At 36.7% G+C, this 27789-nt stretch overlaps 6 protein-coding genes across 9 annotated transcripts in view; 3 read left to right on the top strand and 3 right to left on the bottom strand.

Annotated features, from left to right (window-relative positions):
• Positions 1-3053, top strand: part of LOC105432987 (limbic system-associated membrane protein) — a 35294-nt gene extending 32241 nt beyond the window's left edge. For both annotated transcript variants that reach the window (XM_089080785.1, XM_089080786.1), the window contains exons 7-10: positions 726-1061; positions 1945-2140; positions 2296-2355; positions 2865-3053. In XM_089080785.1, coding sequence (XP_088936911.1) covers positions 726-1061; positions 1945-2140; positions 2296-2355; positions 2865-3004 — 732 coding nt within the window. In that variant the 3' untranslated portion in view covers positions 3005-3053. The remainder of the gene's footprint in view (positions 1-725; positions 1062-1944; positions 2141-2295; positions 2356-2864) is intronic.
• Positions 3054-3588: 535 nt separating this feature from the next.
• tsr (Cofilin/actin-depolymerizing factor homolog tsr) lies at positions 3589-11147 on the bottom strand. The gene is made up of 3 exons (XM_025219805.2): positions 10944-11147; positions 4349-4591; positions 3589-4255 (listed from the first exon to the last, which is right to left on the bottom strand). Exons 1-3 carry the CDS (start codon positions 10944-10946, stop codon positions 4055-4057), a joined length of 447 nt encoding a protein of 148 aa, XP_025075590.2. The 5' UTR covers positions 10947-11147; the 3' UTR covers positions 3589-4054.
• Positions 11148-12478: 1331 nt separating this feature from the next.
• Positions 12479-18025, bottom strand: Rtf1 (RNA polymerase-associated protein Rtf1). The gene is made up of 7 exons (XM_011648041.3): positions 17709-18025; positions 16965-17226; positions 16375-16782; positions 16067-16304; positions 15250-15976; positions 14900-15170; positions 12479-14805 (listed from the first exon to the last, which is right to left on the bottom strand). Exons 1-7 carry the CDS (start codon positions 17787-17789, stop codon positions 14699-14701), a joined length of 2094 nt encoding a protein of 697 aa, XP_011646343.2. The 5' UTR covers positions 17790-18025; the 3' UTR covers positions 12479-14698.
• Positions 18026-19119: 1094 nt separating this feature from the next.
• On the top strand, positions 19120-24141 carry Capr (caprin family member). The gene is made up of 6 exons (XM_011648042.3): positions 19120-19303; positions 20362-20580; positions 20662-21015; positions 21130-21924; positions 22001-22283; positions 22378-24141. Exons 1-6 carry the CDS (start codon positions 19190-19192, stop codon positions 22596-22598), a joined length of 1986 nt encoding a protein of 661 aa, XP_011646344.1. The 5' UTR covers positions 19120-19189; the 3' UTR covers positions 22599-24141.
• Positions 24142-24608: 467 nt separating this feature from the next.
• Positions 24609-26797, top strand: LOC105432992 (regulator of microtubule dynamics protein 1). Of its 2 annotated transcripts, none has more exons than XM_011648044.2 (4): positions 24609-25028; positions 25344-25552; positions 25631-25879; positions 26108-26797. In XM_011648044.2, exons 2-4 carry the CDS (start codon positions 25376-25378, stop codon positions 26450-26452), a joined length of 771 nt encoding a protein of 256 aa, XP_011646346.2. In that variant the 5' UTR covers positions 24609-25028; positions 25344-25375; the 3' UTR covers positions 26453-26797. The 2 variants fall into 2 exon arrangements, with proteins under 2 accessions (XP_011646346.2, XP_011646345.2); XM_011648043.2 differs by having other exon boundaries at positions 25340-25552.
• A 348-nt stretch (positions 26798-27145) lies between these two features.
• The window catches only part of LOC105432994 (protein Wnt-2), a 57443-nt gene continuing 56799 nt past the window's right edge, over positions 27146-27789 (bottom strand). For both annotated transcript variants that reach the window (XM_089080789.1, XM_089080788.1), the window contains exon 9: positions 27146-27767. The gene's annotated coding sequence lies outside the window, so the exon portion shown is untranslated. The remainder of the gene's footprint in view (positions 27768-27789) is intronic.

Genomic DNA, 27789 nt, shown 5'->3' with positions numbered 1-27789 from the left:
CAACCCTTAAATCAGGATTTTCCACGAGAAATAAGTTAGTCGAAAAACAGTGCGAAAAAAGTTTTATTTTTGCAAGAATAAAGACCTCGCCCCTTTCGAGAGCCAATGATGAAAAATTATAATCACATGTCCCGGTCGAATGATCTTGGCACCTTTATTAATTGCGAAACGACGTAAAATACTTTGGAAGACAAAACGGGAGTCCTCGACACACATATCGTTCCCTCGTGCACGTATCGTAAAAATAAATTCACGCACCGAGCTTACCGAAACTTAAACGCGTGATTAAAATTTTCCCTCTTACGTCATACGATAACGTAGCACCCCGATACGATACGATCGATCAATCGTGTCTCCAATACAAATACGAGATATTTTTCTGCTGTTACGGCAGAACTCATCTTTTAAATTTCAACGAGTTCCTCACGCTCGGTAACTAAATGAAACCGGCCCTCCTATCTGCCAAGCAATTTCTCACCGTGATCCCTTAAAGCCAGTCGCACGTGACAAATCGATTCGTGGGGGAACGTGACTTACCGTACCTTTTTTTTTTTTTTATTTCCCCGCAAAAAAAGAAGCGCGCGAATCAGGGAGGACTATGTTGCTGCCACGACACTCGACAGCCGATCCGGCGAGAAAACAGTATTATTCCTCGCAACGAGAAATCGTAAAAACTAACGTTACGATAAATTGCGGATCGCGGTAACTTAGCAATCTGATTTCAGGTTGAATGGTACTTCCACAATGACTCAATCAAGGCGTTGCAAATAATAGACTTCTCGCACATCGACAGTTTGTTTATGCATCATTTGAACAAGGACAATCTCATTAGCAGGTTACGTATAATGAATGTAAAGGAGGAGTATTATGGCACCTACATTTGCAGAGCCTCGAACGCCTTGGGAACCACCGAGGAGATCATCGAACTGTCGCCGATCGCGAATCCGGCGGTGTTCAAGAAGGAGTCGCGCAGCACGTCCAACACGTCGTACAACTTCATCTGGGAAGTCGACAGTTACAGTCCCATCATCGACTATCAGTTTTGGTTTCGCAAATACAGGGTGAGGTAGCCAAATCGTCGTCGATCGATAAAGAGTACACAGCCTCTCGTGCATGCAAAATCCTGAGAAAATCGGTGCGAACCAAATCGACGTCTCGTGAACGAGGCGTGGGATCCGTCCGTTCCGTTGGTTTCGTGCGTTGCTCACGTTACGATTTCTGATAGCTGCCGCGCATGCAAGAGCGGTCGCAGGAATAATTGAACAAAAGGCAATGCCCGGCGGCTTATTACTAGAATCTCCAGCTATAAAATACGTTTTTTGTTTTAACCGCTCCCCGAATCCGCGATAAGACAAAAGAGAACAAAATGTAGAATATTGAAGTAACTTTTGTTTTTGATTTTCCGTTGCGGTGGGCTTTGTAAGCTGCTTTATCAGCCAATATTCTTTTCCATTTATTTTCTCCTTCTTGCTAAATCGTCCCTTGTGTTTCGTCTCGGTTTCGAAATAAACAAGTGAAAAATATTGGAAGTACAATCAGTTTTACTGAGAAGAGCACAAGAAGTCATAATGAGATGGACTTAATTTAAACGTACAGCCAATGATACAAAAAATAATTAACATAACAATTCTGTTTTTTTACAGTACATACAGTGAGAAAAGGCTAAACAACGCTTTGTTGTTTCGCTCGTTACGTTTAGCCTTTTCTCCATAATATTGCGTTGCATATTAAAAGTTTTTTTAATTTTTATTTATTTTTAATTTTGTTCTATTCTTTTTTTCTATTCTATTCTTTGTTCTATTCTTTATGTTTTACATCTCATAAAAATGTAGTGTGATATTAATATTACATCGTCATATTATCCTCGGTTCTTTGCCCTTTAAAAATCGATTTAAGTATGATCGTGGAGATCATTACCTCTTTTCTTTTCTTTACATACCGTAGAGGGGTGTTGGTGGCGAATGGCACAAAGTGTATATACCTGGTGATGACGGCGTTACCGGTAGCCCGGTGCACGCTCGCTCCTTCAATCTGACGGGGTTGGACGTGGCGACCCATTACGAGGCGGTCGTTTTGTCCAGAAATCGTTACGGATGGAGCCGCCCCTCGGAGATACTGCGCTTTCACACCGAAGGAGCTCGTAAGTAATAAAGATAAGTCGTTCGCATATATCCACCGCCTCTGCCTCTCATTCCTCCTCGCGTTCGCGAACTAGTGATTGCGAGGAGAGATACGTCCAAGAGGAAACTCGAATTGCACGTGATAGTATACCGCGTCCTATTTTGCACGTTGCAGCTGTCGATTCCAGCGAAAATATCGAGACGGATGGCGATCAGGAGAAGAACAAAATAACAGGTGAATATGACGGTTCTATTTTAATCTTTTTTTCTCATGGCTAATTGCTCGGTCTTAAGCTTTTACATCCTTAATTATAGTATAGGCTAAATTGATTATATCACATGACATTTTGACTTAAACAGACTAGTGGTCGTCAGAATTTTTTCAAAATTCAAAAATTACTCTCATCAGAGTTGACAATTAGAAAAATAAATTACATATCATTTGTTCAATTGTTTTATATCCAATGAGGAACATGTGTCTCTCACGAATATATTGAAAAATTCTGTGTTAAATATTGCAATGTGTTTAAATAACTCTCGTTTTATAAAAAGAGCTGTTGAAATTTTAATGAAAAGATGTGATAAATATAAGTATTATATCTCTATGTTATTCTTGAATAAAATTATGGATTTTTTTCAAGTATGTTATATATATGTATGAGGATGTAAAGGATTAAGAAACATAAAAACTTATAATTAGAAAAATTTTTTAAGATAAAAATTAATAATAAATGTTGTTTATAGTTGTACAGCTGTCATCTATATCGCAGCATTATCTTTTGGCATCGGATGCAAACAGATCAGCGTACAATCGAGCACAGGCATTATCTTTAATATTAAGTATGCTGTGTATCTCAGTTCTAACATACAACAGTAGATTTTAAGTGATGTATAAAATGCGAAGAGGAACATAAAGTGGATTGTTGTAATTTATGTATATTTGGTACGACTATCTTGTTAAAATATTACCGCTGTCCATCATATTACTTAATCATTTTCATTGACTAAGATGTGTCATTCGTACATAATCGGTCATTTTACTCATAAAAATCATATAACGCAAAAAAGTTGACAAGTTTTTATTGTCTCAAGATTTCATTGTAAAATTTATACTACAGTTATACGAATTATTTATGGAATTAAAACAATATAAAATAGATATCAGATTTCAAGAGTATATCCACAATGAACTCGTCGGTAAGCACTACATAGTTCGGAAGAAAACCTGCCTTTTATCGTTTGGACTGTATCGTCAGTCGAATCCAGTTGCAGGAATTTTGTTACGTACAGGATTTGCTTCAGCGAGTTCTATGAAGATTGAAAGCTGTATTATCGACAAATATCTTTTTTTTTTTCATCATTTTCTTAATTTTATTCATACCTTTTCGAAGTAGTTTCAGTTTCAAAATAATAAACGTGTGGAGATATTGGGAATATAATGGGTTTACTGACAGGACATCGTAAGGAATCATAATGAAATGAATTTAATTTAAATGTTGTACAGCCAGTGAGAAAAAAATCTAATAATTCTGATCTTACTGCTTGACTGTAAATTGTTTTGTATTCTTGTACAATTATCTTATAATTATATAATAATATAGTATAATATTAATATTATATCAGACAGATTCACACAACGTCCGTGGTATGAAAAGGGACTCTTGGCCCTTTGTTGATTCTTTTTTTTTTCCTTTCTGTTTACCTTTGCTAATAATCGCTCCCATGATGACTAAACATATGTAGCGCAAAATACTTGATAATCGGTCTCGTTTAAAAGTGAAAAATGTGTAAAAACGTGAACCCTCGATGCAACGACAGTATAGAGCATTGTTTTTTTTTTGTTTCCGGGAAGTTAATTCGCGATGTACTGTATTCCACTTGATTTTCTTTTTCTTATCTCGTAATAGTGGGTTTTGGGATTCGCTGGAATACTCCTAATTCCTGTCAGTAGCTCGAAGCTTCTCCTCAACAGCCTCTTCGGAGGCCTCCGACAGATCTGTCGCCTGTATGTACTTTTGCACACCAACCAGCGACTTTTTCAAAGCGTCAAAGGAACTCGAGTACAACATCTTCTTCTTAACCTTGGCCGTGTCGGGACACCACGACATCAAGAACAATTTCTGTTTCTTGGATGCCTGAGAAAAGAATGATTAAAATAATGTACTTCCAGAAACATTCGTTATAATTATCAAGTAACATTTACACAAAAATATAATATATATATATACCTCGGAAGTACCCTGACATTGATGAGTATATTCAAAGTCGAACAAGCCATAACGGCATTCTCCACTGCCGCCCTTCTGTAAGTCCTCGAGGAAGGCGTCATAAACCGCATCACGAGGTCCGATGACTTCGACGTCTATCTGCCTTTCATCTTTGATGTAGAAAATCACATATCGGTGCTTTTTGTCTTTCTTTATCTCCTCGTACGTTGTCTTGCAAACGTCCGCGACTGTCACTCCAGATGCCTGATAACAAATGTAAATTACCGTAAGATGTGTGTGTGTGTGTGTGGGCGCGCGCGCGCGCGAGAGAGAGAGAGAGAGAGAGAGAGAGAGAGAGAGAGAGAGAGAGAAGCGATCACAATAGTCAGTACTTATTGACTGTCAATAATGCTGACTTATTGTGTACATTTTATTTTACTTTTCTTATCTACAAAAAATCTCCGAGTACTTTTCGATATTTTACCTATTTTAATCTTTGTTTTATTACGAAATGGCTCGAATATATAGAACCATGGATTTATTCGTCGTGGCGACGAACAGTCGTGCAAAGAGTCGTACAAATTTCAGCCGTTCGACTGGCTGTTATTCTACAGCAATCAGATTGATTGGCATGGGCACGGGATATCACGACACGATAACGTAGAGGCATTTAGCGATCGGCACACGTCGCGTGCTGCCGTGTCAGTCAGGCCGTTTAAGCCCATTTCGCGGGCAAAATACGTGGGGGATGCGCTACCGAAATAAATTCTTCCCACGCGCGAATCCTGACGCTAAAAGAGATCCGACGAACCACTTCTAAAGTTATCCCCTGGCTCTCGGACACGTGCCGCGCGCTACGAACTTTTGGCCGTCCCTCTTTCCCCCCCCGCATCGCGGAAATTCGTGAAATACGACCGCGATGTCGAATTGTCTTGATATCGGGACATGAACGAACCAAAAGAAATTTTTGATAGCCAAGAATACTTTCACCACTTCCTCCAAATCGGACAATCTCAACTTTAAATTATACAATTCAATAAAAAGATTTAAACTCACATGAAAGAGAGCGATCGTTTTCGATCAATTTTGAAATTGCAATGGAGCATTACTGCGATAAAAAACATCGAAAAGTCTACGAGGAGTCTACTTTATTTCCTTTTTTTTTTATTTTTTTTTTTTTTATTTTTTGTTCCACATCGCATATAATGTGTTTCATATCAATCTGAATTACTTTCCTCACTTCTGGCAAATGCATGAAAGCGAAATTGGCACTCAAAGGGTGAACACATCATTTGGTCCGCCGCATCATAATCAAGGTCTATATTTTCTTGAGAGATATGGCATTTTGACAATGATTTTATCTTCTAATTATAATAAATATCTAATCGAGAATTCTAAACAGCTGCATTCCGCCTAGATTCAAATTATAGATGTAACATTCCTGTGTAAGGTTTCCCATGGCAGTCAAATTATCGAGCGATATTCAGTTTCATTGAAATCACGAAGCAGAAGAATCTCGACTCGAATTTCGCAAGAGCAAATGAATAAGGATTCACGATGCGATTCATAATCGAGAGTTATGGCACATAGCTCAAATATGGATGTTCCGGGAGGCCAATGCCAATACTAATGTATCGCCATTCGTTCTGCATGATTGAAGGAACGTAGCGGATGTGAATCGGGGAGTGCGAGAAGGGTCCTGCGGGAGAAATGCGACAGTTGGAAGGTGACCGATAGAGAACGCAGAGGATGCAATTCCCTGGGTCGATATCTTGACGGGGCGGCAACAGGGAACGGCGGTTAGGGATGATGTCGGGGACTCCCTCTTCTGGGGCGTGTTGTGCCCCTCTCACAGGCTATGCACAAGGTCAAACGGAGGATGATTCATCAATAAATCTGTTCGTCCTCTAACCACGTTTTCTTGCGCCTTCTACATTTAATATGCAAATATGCATACGATTAAGTAGATATCTCGGACTACAGCGAGAATTGCAAATTGAAAATTACAACTCGATAAATAACACATAATAGATAGCTACGATCCGTGTTATTAATCATCTTTTGAATTTCATCAATAAAAAATATGTAGAAATCTGCTCTCTTTCTCTTTCTCTTTCGTCACATATTGTACATAGATATACTACATAATAAATTTCTCTTGGCCTATTTACTAACTCTTTATCGCTTTATGGACTAAATAATCAACTGATAGAAATTTTTAACATCTATCTTGATGAGGGCATGTGCGAAGAGGCAAGTAAACTAAAGCGAATATCTATCGAATGAGAGCGGTTTGAGTTTTCTTTTTCGATTTTACACCGATAAAGAGGCTCGATCGAGAGGCAACGTCGTTTCAAAAGGTGACGCGACAAATGCGATGCCTCCCAGGGGAAATCGTGAATGGCAAAGAGTTTAATCAACCAGCCATCGTCGTCGCCGTTGCCGCCGTGAACGCGAGACGTCAGTGAACTTCGAGAGTCGCTGGCCTGCAAGAAAATAACCGACCTCCTTACAGGCTCATTGAATTTTTCCCTCTCCCGTTGCTGTCGACGCACCACAGTGGCGTGCATCGCGCCTCTCTCTAGTTCACTGTCATCGTTGAGGCGCGGTGAGGTGCGAGAGGGTACCAGGGGGGAGCTGGCAGTTTGGAGAAGGGGACAGTTTCGCGAGGAGAGCGGGCTCTCCTCACCGAGGACGTCGGGTGAACGTTTCAGGAAAAAAGAATTCGATTATATTAACAAAAAAAAAAAAAAAGTAAAGGTCTCAGTGAACATTTGATTCTTTCTGAATTTCATGAAGTTTTGCAAACTCAACACTTTATACGTTTCCTCGATAATTCCTGGAAATAATAATATAATTGTTCTATTATCTTAATTGAGATTAAGATTATTTGTTCGTCGTAAGATTTCCAGATATCGAAAACACTCGATGTACGTACTCGCAATAAATCGTATACAGAATATTCCAAAGAATTGAAAGTTTCAGTATTAAATTCCTTCGTCAATTTGGAGCTGATTTCGCTGTCACCACAATCATCCAATTTTTTTTATATAATTACATCCCGTACATAAAATTTTTAATGGATAAATTTCCAATTAAAGTTCAAAGTTCCGCTTATTATAACTCAGGGGAAAGTTCCACTTTTTATAGTTCAAAAACTATTGACATTTTTGCCAAAGTAAGATCGACTTCAAGTCGGTCGAAGAATTCGTTTCAGAAAATTCGCACGTTCCTCAGACACCCTGTACACGGATATAATAAATTCTTACTTGGTGTCGCGAGACGGCTACCACGTAACTCGATAATTATACATCATTCTATAATTATTCCCGTGAGTATGTAAATTTCTTCGTGGGAGGAAGACGGGGCGACGAAAGGGCGACGAAAGGGCACCCGCGAGAGGGTTAAGGTCGTGCTTAATCGCATGGATGGGGAACGGTAAACTGGCGATACGACGTGATAGCGCACCGATAGTCACGGTCTTATTTATATCTGTGCGAGCAAGTGGTTTTGATAAAAGAACGTGACCACCATCATCATCGTCGTTGTCGTCGTCGTTGTTGTCGTCATCGCCGCCGTCGCCGTCACGCTGCGCTGCGTTGCAACTTTTCGCGATGTAAACTGGACGCTTCCGTTATCGTCGCTCGCCTTCGTTTCGCAATTTTGTGCGGACTCTCCCTCGTTGCGTCAGTCTCTCGCGCATACCGAATTCAGGAATTACGAGCTGGGATTACGGGAAAATGGATCCGGTTATACTGTTATGACAATGGAAGCTCTTCATTAAAAAGTAAAATAAAAAGAAGAGGACGGTCGTTAGTGGTGGAGAGTCTCTCTACTTTCGGCGTCAGCTGCGAAACGGCATATAATTATCTTTTAATGATACGACGTTAAAATAAAAGTCGTTATTCTTTGACGGAACTCTCGTTAACTCGTCGGCATTTGAAGTTAGACATAATTCTTAATTAACGGAGTTGGATAACTACACAAGTTAAATCGTTACCTTCATTACGACGAGTATCGCGGAAAGAATGAAGAGCGCTCAGTTGAATTAATTAGGAATTGTTAATGAACGTTTGATAAGAATCGTGACTTACTCCGCATTCTTTTTATAAATTCACGCATTTTTTTTCGTAAATCGTAATTTTGAAGATAATACAGAACACACGAATGCGAGAAAGATTAAATTTAGCGAGAGATTTTCCATGATTCTATATAGCACATGTTTCTACGATTATCATCATACAAATAAATAAATGAGTATAGATGATTACGTATTAAGCTTCCGCAACTTTTCTCTTCTCCTCCCCTAAGTATATAACACGTTCATGCCAAAAACAGATTGCGGTGCAATTAGGAATTAGTAGTTTCACTATCATTGCAAAGATCGATCGTTCCCAAATCTCGTAGATCGCGATGTGTCGAGACATAACGCGCGAGCATTGCCAACGAATTGTCGACAATCTCGGTAGGAGGATGGAATCATCAATTAAGGTTTGAATCAATCGGGGATAGTGCGACAAGCGATTCGAAAAGCGGTCGACCAAAATAAAACGCGGGGCGCTTCCTTTTGCGAGCGAACGAAGACGATACTCGACGGAGATCTTTCTTAGCTTCTTATCTCCTCCGACGCCCTTCGACCATCGTTTCGCGAAACGCGACGACGAAATTTTGCTCTTAGAGCCTGTTCATATAATACGATTTATTAAGCGTATTCCTAATTTTCAAAAATTCCAAATTGCCAAATCGATACAAACTAATACCGATACATCCAACGTCTTATTTCATACCCTAGAAGTTTTTCTTTTAACTAAATTTATCAACAGTATTTATATCTTCCATTAAGCTCGCGTAATAATAATACAAAAAAGTATACAAAATTGCACACTGATCACTCAGTGGGGCTCGTTGCGCTTGATAAAAAAACAAATCGTCTAAATGTGCTTTTATTTAAAATTCGGAGCAACGGGTGAAAGTCCTACTTAGACGCGCGTGAAAATTAAAATAAGGGAGAGCTCTCCCCTCTCCTCTGACAGCACTCATTCACATCGGTCAGTGAAATTTTATACAGTTACCAATTAAAAAATTTTTTAATTGGCCAATTAGCAATGTGGATTCGTTCAACGGATGGTCATCGCTTTCGAACATAGTCTTTTCACCACTCTCAGGTTCACTCTTTCCAATTATATTTTTAATATGATGCCACGACACGCCGTCTCCTTCCCTTATGTAATTTAAGGAAAATTGACACATAAATATACCCAAGATCATAACCAAGCGAAGCGCGCGTAGGCTGTTCTTCTCAACAAAAAAATTTATAAATAAATAAATAAATAAACACACATACACACACATATGGCATGCACAGATATACGCTTGCGCCATTACGATGTTGTGATTATGACGAATCGAATCACCGTATCTTTGGCGAGCCATTACCTTTTACGTCGTGTTATCGAGGCGATCGTCGCGACATTCACGAAGGATATCCTCGAAATGGAGAATATTCTACGGTAATTTCGGCGCGTTTTAAACCCTCCCCTCGTCGCGCCGCGCTCATGCGCCTGGAGTAGATCGAGATTTATCTTAGACGGAGCTAAAAAGAGACGAAGCCACCCAAAATCCCAGTTAACTCGAATTTAATATATTTATAGAAGCGTCCCTATACATCGCATGATAAATCGCGATCGTGCCGCGAGGCACGTATCTTCGTGGTGGTGCAGGAACGGAACCGTAAGAGTGACACCGGTTGCAATCGGGTGCAACGCTCAGAAAGGCAAAGGGAAGAGGAGATAGAAAGACGACGAACACAGCCACATATATACATATATATATACACATACACACACACATATATATATATATATACAGCGGAGAGAGAGAGAGAGAGAGAGAGAGAGAGAGAGAGAGAGAGAGAGAGAGAGAAGGAGAGAGAGGAAAGATAGATAGCAAGGAAACGCAATCGCTCAGACATAAAAGTGCGATCTCACGCCGCGGTGACGCGCGATTTCCCGTCATCATCGACCGACCGATCGTTTGGTCGGCTCGCCGAAGTGGAAATGAATCATACGTTTCCTGGAAGCGGCGGTGGCGATTCCGCGCACACTGTCGCAGGATCGTCATCGCACGATCGGAATCCGAGGGAGTCCGAAATGAAGTCGGACGAGACGTGATACGTGGCCGTCGCAGCCGAAGCGAGACGAGACGAGACGAGGCGAGGCGAGATCATAGGAGAAACGACGCCGTGAGATTCTTCTGGGCGCCGCCGTTGCGAGAAAGGAGGCGTATCTCGCGAGCCGGGCAGCAATGGCCGACCGGCGCGTCTGCTCGCGGCCATAACCACAAAAAGGCCGTCGTCGGCCGCCGGGCCGAACCGGGTCAAGTCGAGGCGAGTCGAGTCGAGTTGATCGCGGGATCTTGCCCGTCGAACTATGCAACTATCGCACCGCGTCGCGTCTCGCCGTCACATTTACGGATGTTTCTCTCTCCTCGTAGGGGCGTTGATACACGCAGATATGAATAGCGCGAAGCGGCGGCGGCGGCGGCAGCGGCGACGACGGCAGCGATGGAACGGCGGCGGCGGTGGCGGCCGTCGCTGCCACCGCGTCCAGATATTTACCATTTTCCGTAGCGATGTAGCCGGTGGGCAGGATCACGTAAACGAGCACTTTAACCGACACTTTTCCGGAGTATCTCAGCCGTGGTGGAACTGGATAGCGGCGCAGTGTCCAGTCGAAGGGATCGCGCGGCTGGCTCACGGACGAACGGGAAGGGAGGCTCCTCTCTCGCGACCAGCCGGCTCTGTCTCTCTCTTTCTCTCTCTTTTACTCTCTCGACGAATCCTGTATCCCTACGCCTGCGCGCGCAGCGCCGCCACGGCCGGCACCGATTGGCCCGCTTCGGGCTGCCCGCGCCCCGTCGCGCGTCGTCAAAAATTCGCGGTTGCGCGCCACCGACCTCCGTGCGCTCGCCAGCGATAAGCACGCGGAAAAATTCGCGCGAATCGCGAATCTCCCGTGTATCTTTGAAACGGAATGAGCTGGCCGATATCACGACGCGCCAAATGTCGCGCGGTAGTTTTGCGTTGACTGAAACCACCGACCAGTTATAAAACGCGTTATGGAACGCGCGATTAGCTGGAAAGAGAAAGAATACGATTAGGCTCGGTCGATGATGAGAAATACATTAACGGCGCGAATATCTTGACGGGGCGAGTAAAGTCGATTCGGCGTGCACGTAGGTGAGATCGATTCGCTGGCACGCGTTTCGGGAGGAATCAGTCATTGACGCGGGACGTGCCGGTCGCGCGGCCCAATCGCCGTCAGGGACGTGGGGAAATTGCCTTATATGGGCAGCGGCGTGCGAACGATCTGTCTGGCGCACACGCGTCGCGACTGCGCGCAGAGTTCTCGCGAAACTTACCGAGACACGCGACCGCAACGTGCCGTGAAATCGGTCGGTAAACCAGAACCAGGAACGTATCAAGATCACAGAGGTGCCTCCATGTGTGGGAAAATTTTCTATTTGCAGTTTTTATATAGTGGGTGACTCGTTTCAATCAAACGACTAACTCATTTGAATATAAAAAAGAAAAAATTGCTCGATAAGGAATTGAATGTGTAATCATATTTCAATTGGTTTAATGTTGATAAGATATAGTTAAAAATCTTATTTTAATGTCTATTTTTACCAATACTGATTAATTTTATAATTTTGGTTTATTTTTTTATTTGTTATAAATTTTAAGAATTAAAAATATAAAAAGTAAATTAAATCGAGATTTAAGATAATTTTACTAGAAATATTGCTAGAAATTGACATAAATGATCGAATTAATCATCGAATTAAGTTAATCGCAGATCAATTAAAACAATCTTTAGATCCTGTGATAAATTTCACAAGTATAGCGAAAAGTTAATATTCGATTTTAAACGAGGAATTTTAAACAAAAAATACTGTAATAAGATACAGAATTTTTTGATAAATATAATGTACTTATTTTGAGTCAAAAGAATATAAGATATTTAGTAAATTAATATAAAATGTGTTCAGTAGATTGAATATGAACGCGCGCGCGCGCACACACACACACACACACACACACACACACATCATACATACATACATATACGCTTACCAACCACGTACGCACACTCACGTGTATATATTTTTTTAATACTGTTAGTAATCATTTCAAAGTTTACAATATACTTGTCTTTGTACATATGAAAATGTTACATGTTCGTTATAATAGATTAGATTTATCCTGAGCAACAAACAACACACTTAAGATTTGCAGTAAATGATACAATTGCCAGAAACGAATTTTATACATGCTTTTACGATAAAACATGTATTACAATAATAAAGAGAACATATTACAATGATAAGAGGTATACAGAATAAGTATTAAGAAACTTATTATTACCTGTATATCGATGTATATCGAATATTACTAAAAATATATGTATATAATATGTACGAGCTTATAATTTATTCATAATTCCATTCCTTGCCACTTCTGAGTATTACAGTACAAATATTAGGTTTCTTATATTAGCACATCTGCCAATTCTTTTTTTCGTGCATATATTTTTTTACAAACGATATATTACACGAATATACGAATTGTTCTCTATAGTTATACATTGTTTTTTAACACAGACTACACAATTACGATTTTTTGAAAATAATTCCTAGATCGGAGGAATAATAGCTGATGAAAAGAAATATTCAAAAGTCTTATGTTTAAATGTAGCTCCTAAATATATGTGTATATATATATATATATATATATATATATATATATATGTATGTATATATATATATATATATGTGTATATATATATATGTATGTATATATATATATATGTGTATATATATATATATATATATATACAATATCGATAAAAGAAATGTAGGCAAAGATGCCTTGTTATAGTAATATAATACGATACAATATTAATTTTTGTACATATTTTCTACATGTAATTATAAATATTATAAAATCATAATATATGTTGTCATAATATATTTTGGCGATATTAAAATGATAAAAAAGCGCTAGATAACATATTAATCAATATTTTAGTAATTTAGTTAGATTCTCAAAATTTATAAATCAGAAGATCAGCATTGCTAAAAATATTTTCTTTTCATTATTATATCATAATAGATATTTTTTCTTTGTAGAATTTATCAAACGATTAAAATCATAATTCAAAAATATTCATATACAATATTTATATACAGTTTTCTTTTTCTTCAACAGAAAATATCGAAATTGCACAGGCAGTAGATATGGGCAAATTAAGAAAGAGAGAGATGAAGACGTTAAAATGACAATATATTATACATCAACGAATACTATATTACTATAGAATATATGCAATTAAAAAATAAGTGTTATGTCTAATTAATATTATCTATGTAATTACATGTATTTCATTTTCCGATGGCCTTTGGAAGATTTTTATTCTATCATGTAGACATGTGGCATACTGTCAAATGCCATATACTATGACTGGAATAAATTCTTAGACAAAAGATATTTCTATTTTTAAGAAATTTACTTATTTGGCAAATTATTTTATCATTTGATATAAACATATCTTTTTTCCCCATTCTCTCTCTTTCGTTCATATATGAGCTAGAGGGATATTCTATATGGTATTCTATATGGTATTGAATAAAATATCATAGATCATATTTTTCCTCAGAACTTAATAAAATATGTCTCATTTCTTAAGTACTTTCGATACCATATAACTGTTCTACATACACAATCGTTGCGTAATTATATTTCAATGGTGATGGTAATGTCGCTATTTGGGATACATAATAGGAACCGTTTCGTTGGAACCTTCTTACTTATAAACCATCTTTAATACGTTGAGTGCTGTAATAGACGATAACTGTCGACTTTCTTTATATTAGAATATATTGGAATGGGGCATAATTTCGAACGACGCCGATTACCAATATAATTCTATGTAAATAATTATATCTACACGAATACGAATAAATTTGATCAAATTATAAGAATCTGAAAGTTATCAGGTATCGTATAGTTTGTTTCGTGAATATTCTTTTATTCCTTTATTCATGTAACTGTAATACAGTATAAATGAATGAAGTTGTAGTATAGAATTAGCACAGTCATCACTCAATGTATTAAATAGATGGAGTCACCATTAATTGTAACATTGCGAGTGTTATAAATAACCTAATTTCTCAGTCAATCATTATAAGAACACATTCCCTGTTCTTGTCGTTAAACGGAGCATTCGAAATAAAAGTAATACCTCTAGTTACTACAAGACAACCTCGACAACTTAACCTTATATCTTTATGATGTTTAAGATATATGAATTGTTAGATAAGACCGCGCTTCTTTTTGTAATCTTCTAGATTCAACGATCGACGAGGTCCTGTATCCTTAATATTATTAATAGGCTTCGGTACAACGCTAACAGGATTACCTGAGGAAATAAAAATATACATAATATATATTTCTCCTTTACATGTGTAAGTTATATCATCTCGTTAATTATTAAGCAAAAACTCGTAACTTACTCGGAAGAGGAACTTCCAAATCGATTGTTATATCAAAGTCATGTGCGTTAAATAAGTCTTCTGTACTTTGCTTTTTCTTCGATTCTTGTCCATTTTCCTTATCAGCAGCCGACATCGAATCTCCGGCCGGATGTGGACTCGATTTATCATTTACTGGAACTGTTGCTACCACTTCAGATTCGTCTTCCGGCTTGTATACCATCCTTGGCTTAGTACTTCGTCTGGTGAATGGATCGTCGACCTTCTTACCTTTATTGGCCTTAAATTCTTCCTATTATAACAAATATATAGTTATAAAATATACATAGTTAATCAATCGAAATCTCATAACAGTGTATTTTAAAAATTACCATTATAGCCTTCTCAGCTTCCTCCACATTTTTCTTTCTATTGCGATCATTTATGTACGATATACTGGAAATTGTTGCTGTGCGCATCTTGTCCAGCTCAGATGCACGTTCTTCCAATTCACTTAATTCTTGATTAAGTCGACTGGCTGTTTCGTCATCACCTCTACAATTAGCTGCATCGCGTTCTCTCATCAGCTGGGCTTTCTTCATTGCATAATTGTAAGGCGTCTGCTTGAATCTTTCTTTTTCGCGAACTATTTTTTCTATATCCTCTTCTTTGAATTCGTATACTAATGCTTCTTTAATATCTTTTAATTTCTGTTCTACTTCGTCAAACGTAGGCATCGATATTCCTTGCAGCGCGCAGGTTTCTTTCCATTTAAAGAATTCTGAATCCGTGAATTCCTGATTTGAGACAAATTCCAATCTAAATACACGTTCCTGTGCACCATGACGCAATTTAAGTCCCTTATTCGTTCTTGTGCCGCCAAGCTGATAAATCTTTCCTGTTTCGCATACACCACTTATCTCAGCTACTCTATAGACAGGTTTACCGTTATTATTGCCGATTCCGATCCTGACAAAGCAACCCTGCACTACTCTGTCAAAGAAAGGTAAATGAACGAATCTCTCCATTTTGTGACGGGACAATCGGATTTTGTTTAGGTCTTCCTTAGTACTAATATACACTGGTTTTTTAGGTCTAGCTTTGTTGCTGGTAATTGATCTAAAATATAATGATCAGATATAAGTGCAACTGAATAAGATAAAGATATAAGACATTATGTTTGCACGAAAAGTTGCCTAAGAAACTGACTTTTTATCGTTGTCGGAATCCGAATCGCGACTTTCACTCGAAGACGATCTGCGAGACGCCGGCTTAGCTACTTCTTCCTCTTCTGCACTATCTGATGAACCACTATCATCAGAATATATATCAGATGCTTTAAGTTTTGTTTTATTTGTACCACCTTTATGATCATCATCTAATTCTTCTTCCTCTATATCCTTCGTTTGCTGTTGTTGCTGTTCTATCCTCTGTTTTTCTTTTTCCTCTATTTAAAAAAAATGGCATTAGAAATAATGTGTAAAGAAGATGTGTGAAGTAATATGTAAATTCTTTACCTCGTTCTTTTTTCTCTTCACGTCTAGCTTTAAGCAATGACATCGCATGAAATTTCTTATCTTGCTTTTCTTCTATTGTCTTTTTGCGATCTTTACTTCTCTCTTTAGGGTCCGGTGCTCTATCGATTTTCTGTTTCTCCTCAACACCTTTTTCTTTCTTTTTCGATTCCTTTTGCTTTTTCAATTCTTGTTTCTTGGCCATTCTCAGTTTCTTTTCAATTTCAAATCTTGTTTTCATAATTTCACGTTGCTCAATTCGTTTAAAGATTTCCTGCTCACGTTCTTTCTCAGTCATTTGCGCGAGTCTAGCTTGATCCTCTGCATCTCCCATAAGTTTGTCATCATAGCCATCATTGAATTCTTCTTGGCTAGAACTAGAAACACTTGGATCTGAATCTGATACTTCACCTGTCACAATAGAAAATAATTATTGTAATATTAAAACTAAAGAAAAATTATGTTTATATTAAAAAATATTTATATATTAAACATATATATTTAAACATTATATGTTTATATATAAAAAAAGAAGAAAATATACATTTATAAAATGAATTTCTTCTTAAAATAAATATCTTCTTTCTAAATACCTTCTTCTGGCTCTGAAAGCTGCTTAGCTGGTTCTTTTTCACTAGCACTATCTTCAGAACTAGACTTCGTCATCTTTCGTTTGCTTCTCTTTGCTGGTGCTTTTTTCTTTTTTGGTTTTCCAGTTTTGTTATTCCAGTTATCATCAGAATCTGATAAATCTGAGTCATGTTTAATATCTTTCTTAACAGATCCATTATCTTCGTTTGATTGAGAATCATCTTGGGACTTTCCTTTCTTTTTCTTTGCTAGTGATAATAAATCCTGACAAAGTACAATAAAAAAAACTAAATTATTGATATTGGATTAATGATAAAATCATTCTAGAAACAATAATAATAACTTTATTCCAATTTGCATTATGCTTCACAGGCTTTGACGAAATACAATACATTGTAGCATTAAATTATATATTTTTTATTTCATACAATTAGGTCACATTATCATGTTCAAAATAATATATAGTTAAAAGACAAAAAAAGGAGAAAATAAAAAAACTAAGCAGAAACATTGTTTCATCTCAGAGCATTCATTTGTAATTCATAAAAAATAAATGAAATGTTCGTAAATGTCTGCGAATTGTGCAGAATCACTCGAACAATCGAGTATATTCTGAAAGTCGTTGTACGACAAACGTGAAAATTAATGCTACGATTAAAAATATGGAGATCGCGCGCGATTAAATGTTCGACCAGCGAAAGTGAATGGCATACAACTTTTTACGCTACGAAGGCTAAGCTATTTACATTGTCCAGATCCGAGCCGCTCTCCGACGCGCTCCCACTGCTGTCGGAGTCTATCAGAGCCTGATGCTTCCTCTTCGGCATCCTGGCAACGTACGATGCCCGTGTGCGATGAAAAGTGTGTGGAACGCGCGGCTGACAAAACTTCACCGTACGTCATACAACACGAAGCACCGAAGATCGACCGGCGGAACTCGGAAACGGTGAAGGTGAAGAACCGAGAGTGGAAACAGAAAAATCACACGCGCGGGATTTTAACAACGTTGCCGAGATGCGAGCTGCGTTGCGAGATGGAGGGACAGATCTCGCGCATGCGCGATAGCGAAGCCGCTAGCAGAAGAGCACGCTCATTCTATCTTAAGCCAGCGGCACACGATGCTTCTTTTCCTGCTGATTTGCTAGCTGGATTTGCGTGCTCGTTGAGCTCTTGTCTTGCTCTTGTCTCTGATTGGTATATTCTTTTGGATCTAAAAAAATATATCAATCGAAAACAAGAGTTCAAGCAATCCAGCGAATCCAGCTAGCAAACCAGCAAGAAAAAGAACATCGTGTGCCGCTGGCTTTAAGGATGATTCTGGGTGCGATCTATTTGGTGCTATAAATGTTTCGAAGCATTTTTTGATTGGTCAATTCATAAAATTCTTCATTCTGCTTGGTTAGCAAATACTTTGAAGTTTTGTAGCAGCAAATGGACTGCACCTTCTCATGAATGTATAGAACATATTTACAAAGTGGAGCATTTTGTTTGGTTAAAAAATAAAGTAAAGTTTTCAAGTCCCCAAGAGTTTTCCATCGTGTAACCAGTCAACACGTTCAAAAATTTTTTCGAATGGGATATTAGCTTTAGGACTGGACATAACGAACAGAAATAATGAAGGAACTGGAAAAAAATAATAATACAAGAAATTAGAAGAATGTTATAAAATAATAGAAGACGAATGTAAAGATTAAAAATGGAAAATTATTTTTCCAATGAAAAAACATTTTGATATTTTTTGATTATTGTTGTATTGAGGCGTGATTTCATATATGTAAAATTCTTTGTTTCTTTTTCTTTTTATCGCACTTGAGTCCATATTTTACCATTAATAGAATAAAATTATTTTTTTTATTGTTTACACACATGAAAAGAAAGATTCTATCAGCAACAATAAATCATATTTATCAAACAAAAATTTTGTTAAACAATTTTATCGCGGTTTTTGAAAAAGAACCGCACAGCCTTTTCTTAACATAAACAAGTATAGTTTTTCTATGGGGAAACTAGAGAAAAAATCGAATTAGATTATATGAGTTCATTTGGACAAATCTTTAAAGTATACATCGCGCGCATGCGAATCCCGAATATTCGGAAACGTTCGGCCCGCCATTCCGTCGTCCCACTTACTCACCTCTTCCCTCCTCCACCCTTCCCCTCCCACTTGCGACTTGTTCAACTTTGGTTAGCATCCCGAGTTCCAGTTCGTGTTTGTTGCCCGTGAAGGATGCCTTCTGCCAACCCTAAACTAGAAAAACAGGCCTCTACGGAGACCGTGGAACCCTTACGCCAAGCGATTATCGTAATCGAGCACAAGATACGAAATCTCGAGAAGCGTAAGGTAAATACAACGTCGTGGCCGGACGGGACGTAATTACAGGCAAAAGTCAATCTGTCACTCGCCGTGTAGCTTCGTTCTTCCTCGCGCGATCCGCCATGATCTTCTACGGTGCCATGTGCTCGCGTTTCGATTTTTCAAGGGTACCCGCGATGCGTGGCTCGGGACGCTCGTTCCGCTTCGTTCCCGGTCGACGAGTCGAGCATCGGGCATCCGTTCCGTTGGCGACACGCGGCTCGAGCAGCGGGGATTCCGGGACTTCCGGACACGCCAGTTCTCGTCGTCGCCAACCTATTTGTATCATGGCGGTGATGCGGATTCTACGTGCGGGAGATCCCTTTCTTTGTCTCCGGACGCACGTTTTAACGCACGTTTCCCCGTGCGGGACGCGACGCTCGGCACGCTTATCGATGATGAGGATGGTGACGATGACGTTGACGTCCGTCGGCGGCCGCGCTCGCGCCGGAATCCCGCCGCTCGACGCCGAGCCTCCGTCGTTAGCATCCGGCGTTTCATCATGCTCCGACTATTGTTCGATCGTGACGTACTATTGCCCTGCGATTTGCCCTGCGATTTTGCCACGTGCTCGTGTACTCGCGTGAAACTCTCCGACAAGTAAACATTAAGCCTTTTGAATCGAAAACAGATTTGTAAATCGTATCCCGATGTCCACCGCTATGTATGTCTGAACTTTTACGACATCCCGTATTATTCCGATAACTGATAACGTAAACACAACGTGAACATAATGACTTTTACGACTCGCAATTAATATTGAGTATATAGGATATTTTGTAACAAGTACAACAGGGAAATTTTACATGAAAAAAACAATGTAGTATAAGAGTCTTTTGTTCGAGACTTTGTTTTTAAAAAAAATTGAATTTGAACATCTGTTAGATAAGCATATACATATATGCTTGAAAAATTAATATTCTATATTTTCAATTTATTTCTTGTAGAATCCCTTTTTTTGATTATACCATCTAATGTTCTGTAATTAGCAGTATTAGAATACTCAAAAAGAAATTAGAGTTACAAATGTTTTTTTTTATATTTAGGGTAAGCTTGAATCATACAGAGATCTGCAAAAAAATGGTAGAGAATTAAATTCCGATCAAAAGATAGCAGTAGCTAAGTATGACGAAGTACTACAAACACTGGACATTACACGGGACTTGTATAAGCAAATCGTCAACATTGCCAATGATTCTGCTAAACAACAGAAAAAGTTGGCGCGGAAAGAGGCTGTGGAACGTATGCAACAAGATATCGCAAAAGTACATGAATTTAAAGTAAAATTGTTTCGTTATGTCATGCATCAAGACTTGAGTCTAAGAGAATATGATTATTGATTGTAGGTGAAAGAAGTATTACTTATCCAACAAATCTTGATAAGTATAAACACTGATTCTGTTAGAGATGACTTTTTTTATGGAAAAAATGGCGCTATAAAACTGTCGGAAGAAGAATTCAAGCATTTAGACAACTTGTATAATGAGATGATGATAAAACAACAGCGTGAGGAAGGTGATCTGACGTTCGTTCAGCAAGCTCAAAAAGTAGCGGAGCATTATGTTGCAATTGTGGATGGAAAACAACGTGAAGTTAGCGGCACTACTTACAATAAATTGAAGGAAATATTTGCAAAAATAAGTCAATGTGGCTACTTCGATCAAGTTCACGAATGTTCAGAAGTGGCACCAATAGAAGAGGTATGGATTGGAATATTAAATTTAATCTGATACACATACGAACACACGCACGCGCGTGTATATATAAATAAAAATATAATTATATATAATTTATATAAAATATAATTTATATAGATCACCGAAACTATGGTGGAGACAAAAATTACCAACACACAGGCAACACAGGAACAAGTCAATGAGGAATATAGCAATGGCAATGACAGGCACATTCCACCGGAATCCATGATACCTATTCCAAATTTTCCAGTTCAAGTTACTACCCTTCCCGTTGTCTCGGGCGCAGCTCCAGTCTCGGGACCCATACCGGTTGTACCACAGCCGTTGCCTCATCCTCCTGGGCCAGTCGATACTCCTTATTATACAAACGCCACTAATTTCGTTCCACAAGCACAACAGCAGCAGCAACAGCAGCAACAACAACAGCAGCCGCAGCAACCGCAAGCTCAGCAATCTCAACAGCAGCCTCCACCGGCACCACGTATCAATGATGTTATAGGGACACCCAATTTCTTTTTCTTGCAAGAATCCGAGCTGGATTCACCGGATGTCACGTCGCAAGCACCTATCGTATCGCACATTCCTCCCACAGTTAACGCGCCCATTCCCTCGCAGACTTTCACAAATCAGAACTTTGCAAATGCACCTGTGGGTGTACCTCAGCAGGTTATATATCAACACCAACCGCCGCAGGATATGTCGCACATTCCCGGTTTCGCGAATCCTAATCCACCACCGCCGATTCCGATGCCACCCTCTCATCAGCAGCCAAATATGCAATATAGCCCACAACACCCAACTAGTTTTCAGCCACAGCAGCAACAGAATGCTGCACAGCAATTGCCCCAACAAGGGCAGATGCAAAATTTCAATGAGCAAACGCATCCGCAAGAATCTCAAACCTCCACAGAGGTAATAGTCTAAAATTAGTTAACAAATTATCGGCAGTATTTTTAATACTCAATGATTTATGGATTTATTCTTTTAGGAAAAGACAGAAAATGGCCAAAATGAAATTACGGACTCAACACTGGAACAGCCAAATGAATCTATTGATTGGTGTCAGATGACTGAAACCAACGATTGGAATCAATCCGATCAACAACAACAATCTGTCCAAGATTGCCAACAAACATCCCAACAGACATCCCAACAGACTTGGGTGCCAGATCAACGTGGATATAGAGGAAGGGGAGGCAGGAGAGGAACCTCTAATAACTATAATGGCAGAGGCAGGGGAAATTATCAGCAAAACGGACGCGGAGGACAAGGTAGAACAAGAAATTTGTATTTTAATATCAGATAGAGTCATCTTTTATAAAAATTTTTTAAGAGATGTGGTATTAATATCATTTCTTTTTTAAGGTACGTATTATCGCAACGATAGTAATTATCAAAACGGATATCAGCAACGTGCCTGGGGTAACAACGAAGGAAATAACGGATACAACAGCGGCTTCAAACGTGGCAGTGGCGGAGGATCAAGGGGTGCACGCAACGAACGCGTTAGTCGCGGACAATTCAGAGGGCAAAGGGGAAACAACCGCGGTGGATACGCACCACGTGGCAAGCCTCACACGCAATAAGGAAGAAAGAAAAACGCTGCAACTAGCGTAAATGCACAGTAAAATATACTAATGCTCTGCGATTACGATTCAACTGTCTATTTATGAAAAAGCTTAAGTCGGAACAATGCATTTGCGATACGAGGTGAAACTTTAAGTAGATATCGTGCAGCATGCTTAAGAATATTATATACACAATATCTTTGATATTAAAGATTGATTAAGTATATTAAGTCATTAGCTTTAGTAATGCAGATTTAACTGTGTTACATGATTTTTTTATCTATTGCGTGTTCACACGAGTATTAAGTAATTTTGAGAAGATAAAGTTGTATACAAAACACATCTTGCATCTAATGTGTATCATATGAAATTATGTATGATACGAACGCGTTTGAAGAATCTTACACTGGCATTTGCGAAGATTTGCGGCTTAGGATGTTTCTTAAATATGACATTGAACAAATGAAACATTGCATTTTGAATTCGGTATTTGTAATTATGAGAAGAAAATTAATGATAATAAAAGAAAAGAGATGATGCAGAGATAACATTGTGATATGTGAAGATAAAACAACCAAATTTCAGAAGTGTGAACCTACCGTGCAAGTATTATTGTATCGTGACAGAAGGCAGGTTTCACAGGGCAACAACAGCTGATTAACAAAGATTAGAAAAAAAATAATTTTATTATAAAAAAATACAAAAAAACCGAGAACTCATACAAACATTTCATGTAAAGACTACAAGAACGTATTTAAAGATAACGTTAAGATGATAATAAGTATATTGATAGGCGATTTGCACGACCATCTCTTTGTCTTGCGCATCATTTCAGAACGAATTTTCTAAGATACCAGAAAAAAGAGGATATAGTGAGCAACGCTTTCTAAGCCGCTAAAAATATTTTATCGCGTATTCCATATTTGCGATGTACGAATGTAAACAATCGAGATTCATCAAAAGAATCATAGCTCGAGAGTTGTAGATGAATTACGATATGTGAAAATTTGTAAGATTTTTTTTTCCATATAAAAACGTGTTGTGATATACATATAAAAAATTGTCATCGCTCCTTCTCCCGTTTTTTCTGTGTGATTCCAAAATTCTTCACAGTGATCGCGCCCACGCAGCCATGGCCAAGCGAAAGAGATTGCGGTGCAATGTCTTCGTTTACGGTGTAACGCATTACCTGATTTTTTTTGTATTACGAAAAAGGAAAAAAACATATGATTATTTTTAAAATGGAGAAAACGATTAGTGTGCGAGGCTTTAACGTATAAGTCGAGTTTATTGTACAATTATTAACTAGACTTTGGAGAAAGAGGGAAGAGAGAAAGGAGAGAGAAGGAGAGAGAGAGAGAGAGAAGGAAAGAGAGAGAAAAGAAGTGTTTCTTATACTGTGCCGCCAATAAGCCACACACTACACCGAAAAGTACTGTTTATTGTATTTCGTTTGTATATTTGTGTTTAATCACTATCCCCTACCTCCCCCATCTCGATTACGTTAAACTATCCTATGAATACCTGTGTATCTTCCAAATAAAGATCTAATTCAACCGCACCCAAATTGGCCCATTTATTCTCGAAATAATAGCAATTGTATTCCACTTTAACAACGTTTAGTTTATATTACACCATTAATGTTTATATATTATCTTGAGATTAAGATTCTTCATATGCTTACAAAATTATTTTCAGAAAGGTGTATATTTAACATTACATATATTGTCTTTTAAAACATGATTGAATAACTATGTATGTATCGCACATATATTATGAATATAAATTAAAAAAAGATTAATCGCATAATGCGCAAATGCTATTTTCACTATTTCAGAGCAAAGTTGCGCATAATGTGATTTATTAATCGATGAATTAAAAAACTCGTCTTTTTAAATTTATATCCATAATATATTATGTGCAGAGAAGATATATGTATATATATTATGTGTGTGTGTGTGTGTGTGTGTGTGTGTGTGTGTGTGTGTGTGTGTGTGTGTGTGTGTGTGTGTGTGTGTGTGTGTGTGTGTGTGTGTGTGTGTGTGTGTGTAAGATGGCGCGTGAAATGGCAATGTCAAGGATATCATACGACTGTGCTTGTACATATCTTTCGCGAAGTGCAAATTATGCACAAATTGCATAAATATTTATAATACATAATTTAGCAATTATTACGTTTATCAACGTTTACGTAAGCGTGAAAAAATGAGATAATTTGTCGCATCCATGAGAAATCAGTTTTGATGTAATAAGCATCATACGCTTTGCGAGTTAGACATTTCGTTTTGCTTGATATCTTATTGATATTTTATTTTGTAATTTTTCTGAGATAAGTTATCCAATTAAAAGTTAAGGTCTAAAATGATGTTACAGAGGTTATATCGTTTTACAAACTGCAGCAAATTTCTCCAAACAGCCGTTGCACGAAATATTTATTCGACATATAAGGTATGGAATTATATTTTATAGATATAGCAACAATTATTCAAGTTTATTTTTATCAATGTAAAATAACTCGGTTTAATTTACCTTTTTCTAATTCTTAGAACTAAAAAGAGACTAAAAAAGATAAAAAATGCTGAATTAAGATTCAAGTTAATCTATATTAGTAGAAATAAATATCTGTCAGTATTATATGAACTTAATACAAACAGATGATATTGGATTTTTTATAATATTTCGAGCAAGTTTATTACCAATTTATTAGCACATAGTTTGCTTACTAGATATGTTAATATATTAACATAATTTTTTTCTAGAAAGAATATAACATACAAAATGTTGGAAAATTATCAATGATATCGTCACTTACTGCTATGGGAACATGGGGACTCATAAAAAGCAAAAGCAATGAAGAAAAGAAAATAGAATCCACAACTTCAAAGACAATGAAAGAACTTCTTAACGAAGCAGATTCACTTTTTGATCGAGGAGACTATAAAGGCATATACGATCTTCTGTCAAACTACAAGGTAATTAAATTTTCTAAACTATTTGTATAATGTTGCCTACATATTCATTTATAAATATAACTTTTTTTTATCAAATAGGATGATAAGAATGTTGAAATCTTATGGCGTTTGTCCAGAGCTATATATTGGATGTCTGAAACCGCTAATGACATTGAAGCTCGAAAGTTAATTTATGAGGGATACGATTTGTTATGTACCGCTCTTAATATTAAAGAAGATCATTTTGCTGTTCATAAATGGATGTCTATACTTCTTAACAAAAAAAGTACTTTAGAGGGTACAAAAACACTTATAAAAGAATCATACAATATTAAAAAGCATATGCTGGTAAGATATTGCACAAAAAATTAATTGAAAAATACAGATATTAGTTCGCAAATACAATGATGTGAGATATCAAATTTTGTAATATAGAATATAAAAATGTATAATATATAAATAAATAAAGTATAAAAATGGTCTGAATTTTACAAGTCATGACAACAGTTACTATAATCGCAAATCATAATTTATATTATATTTATATAATTATAATTCTTAAAATTTATATTTTAGAGATCTATGGAATTAAATCCTGATGCAATGATATTTCACATGATTGGATTCTGGTGTTATGAGATTTCAAGTTTGCCATGGTATCAAAGAAAAATAGCATCTATCATATTTGAAGAACCACCAGTTTCATCCTTTGAAGAAGCATCGATGTATCTTGAAAAAGCTGAAGAGATAGATCCAAATTTTTATAGTCACAATTTACTTTTGTTAGGAAAGACATATTTAAAATTAAATCGTAAGGAAGATGCGATAAAATATTTGAAAAAAGCTGTTGAATACCCTGCAAAAAATGATGATGATCAAAAAGCGAAACAAGAAGCACAAAAAATATTAAATAACATTTAGAGACAAAATATATATATATATACACACGCATACATACAAAACAACTTATAAATAATTTTTTTGTATTTTAATATGTTTATTATTAATTAAATATATAGTTTAATATGTTTATTATGTTTATTATTATATTCAAGTAATAAACTTTGTATAATGTCGTAATACTAGAATAACTATATTATTTTACAATAATATAATTATATTTAATATATGTATATAACTGATATATTTATTACACACATTTTTTATATACACATACATTTATTTTTATATATAAAAAAATATAATTTTTTATTACGATGTGTAAAATAAAATATGAATAAAACATTAAAACATTTGTTTTGTAAATATCTCTTATTTTTTTAGACACTAAATCTGAAATCTCTAAGAATAACAATTCTTAAAATTTTATATTTGGAGACTTTAACTCAAAAATTTAAATATATTTTGAAAATCGACAAAGAATTAAAAAAATATAATTGATAAATAATTGATAAGAAGTTGCATTATTTAAAATTTTAAAAATTTTCTATAAAAAGTCTAAAAAGAAACACGATTCTGAATAAATACACTTAGAATTTTAAAATTATGAATATTATGGATTACAAAAATTTTAATTCTTGAAAATTGATAAAATATGGGAAAATTAAGAAGAAATTATGAAGAAACATAAAATAAAGAATGACTTCAAAGATCTCAACTCCAAAAACTAAAACTTTATTATTTCTTTCTTTCATTTACATTATGAGCAAGATTTTAATAATTGATTACAATTTATGATATAATAGATAGAGATCAATTTTTGTCATAAGCAAAGTTATATAAATCATTGGCGAATTATTAAATAATTTATGATTTTATTTAATTTTTTTTTTTTTTTATTAATGTGTTCTTGTAAAACATAAACAGCAAGACCAATCACAAAGGAATATTTTAGATTAGGCAAAACATTTGTCAAGTGAGATAACTTTAGGTAAACAATTATAAAACAAATGGAAAAGTTTATCGACAAAAGCGCTTGTACTTTATTTACTAATAAAAATTATGACAAATATCTTGCTTACATGTACCATAGGATATAAATTATTGTGCGCTTTTAATAAATAATTTATGAAGTATATTATATATTTGAAAGACTTGTGAAATAGATATATTGAAAGCTTTATAAGACACTTGGGAAAGAGAAGACTCGCTTTTAATATTAATTCGGAGAAAACATTTTTCACTATTTTGTTATCTATATATGTAGCTTCATTTTAAGGATAGTATACTCACAAGCTATTTATAAAGTACTCTAATTGGACTCGTGCATATCGATCTGCAACAAATGCATGATATTA

This window comes from Pogonomyrmex barbatus, unplaced genomic scaffold (genome assembly GCF_055798465.1).
Source record: "Pogonomyrmex barbatus isolate J1 unplaced genomic scaffold, ASM5579846v1 scaffold4, whole genome shotgun sequence".
NCBI classification, from domain to species: domain Eukaryota; kingdom Metazoa; phylum Arthropoda; class Insecta; order Hymenoptera; family Formicidae; genus Pogonomyrmex; species Pogonomyrmex barbatus.
Note: the sequence above shows the minus strand (reverse complement) of the source record. Positions and strands in the feature narration are given on the sequence as shown.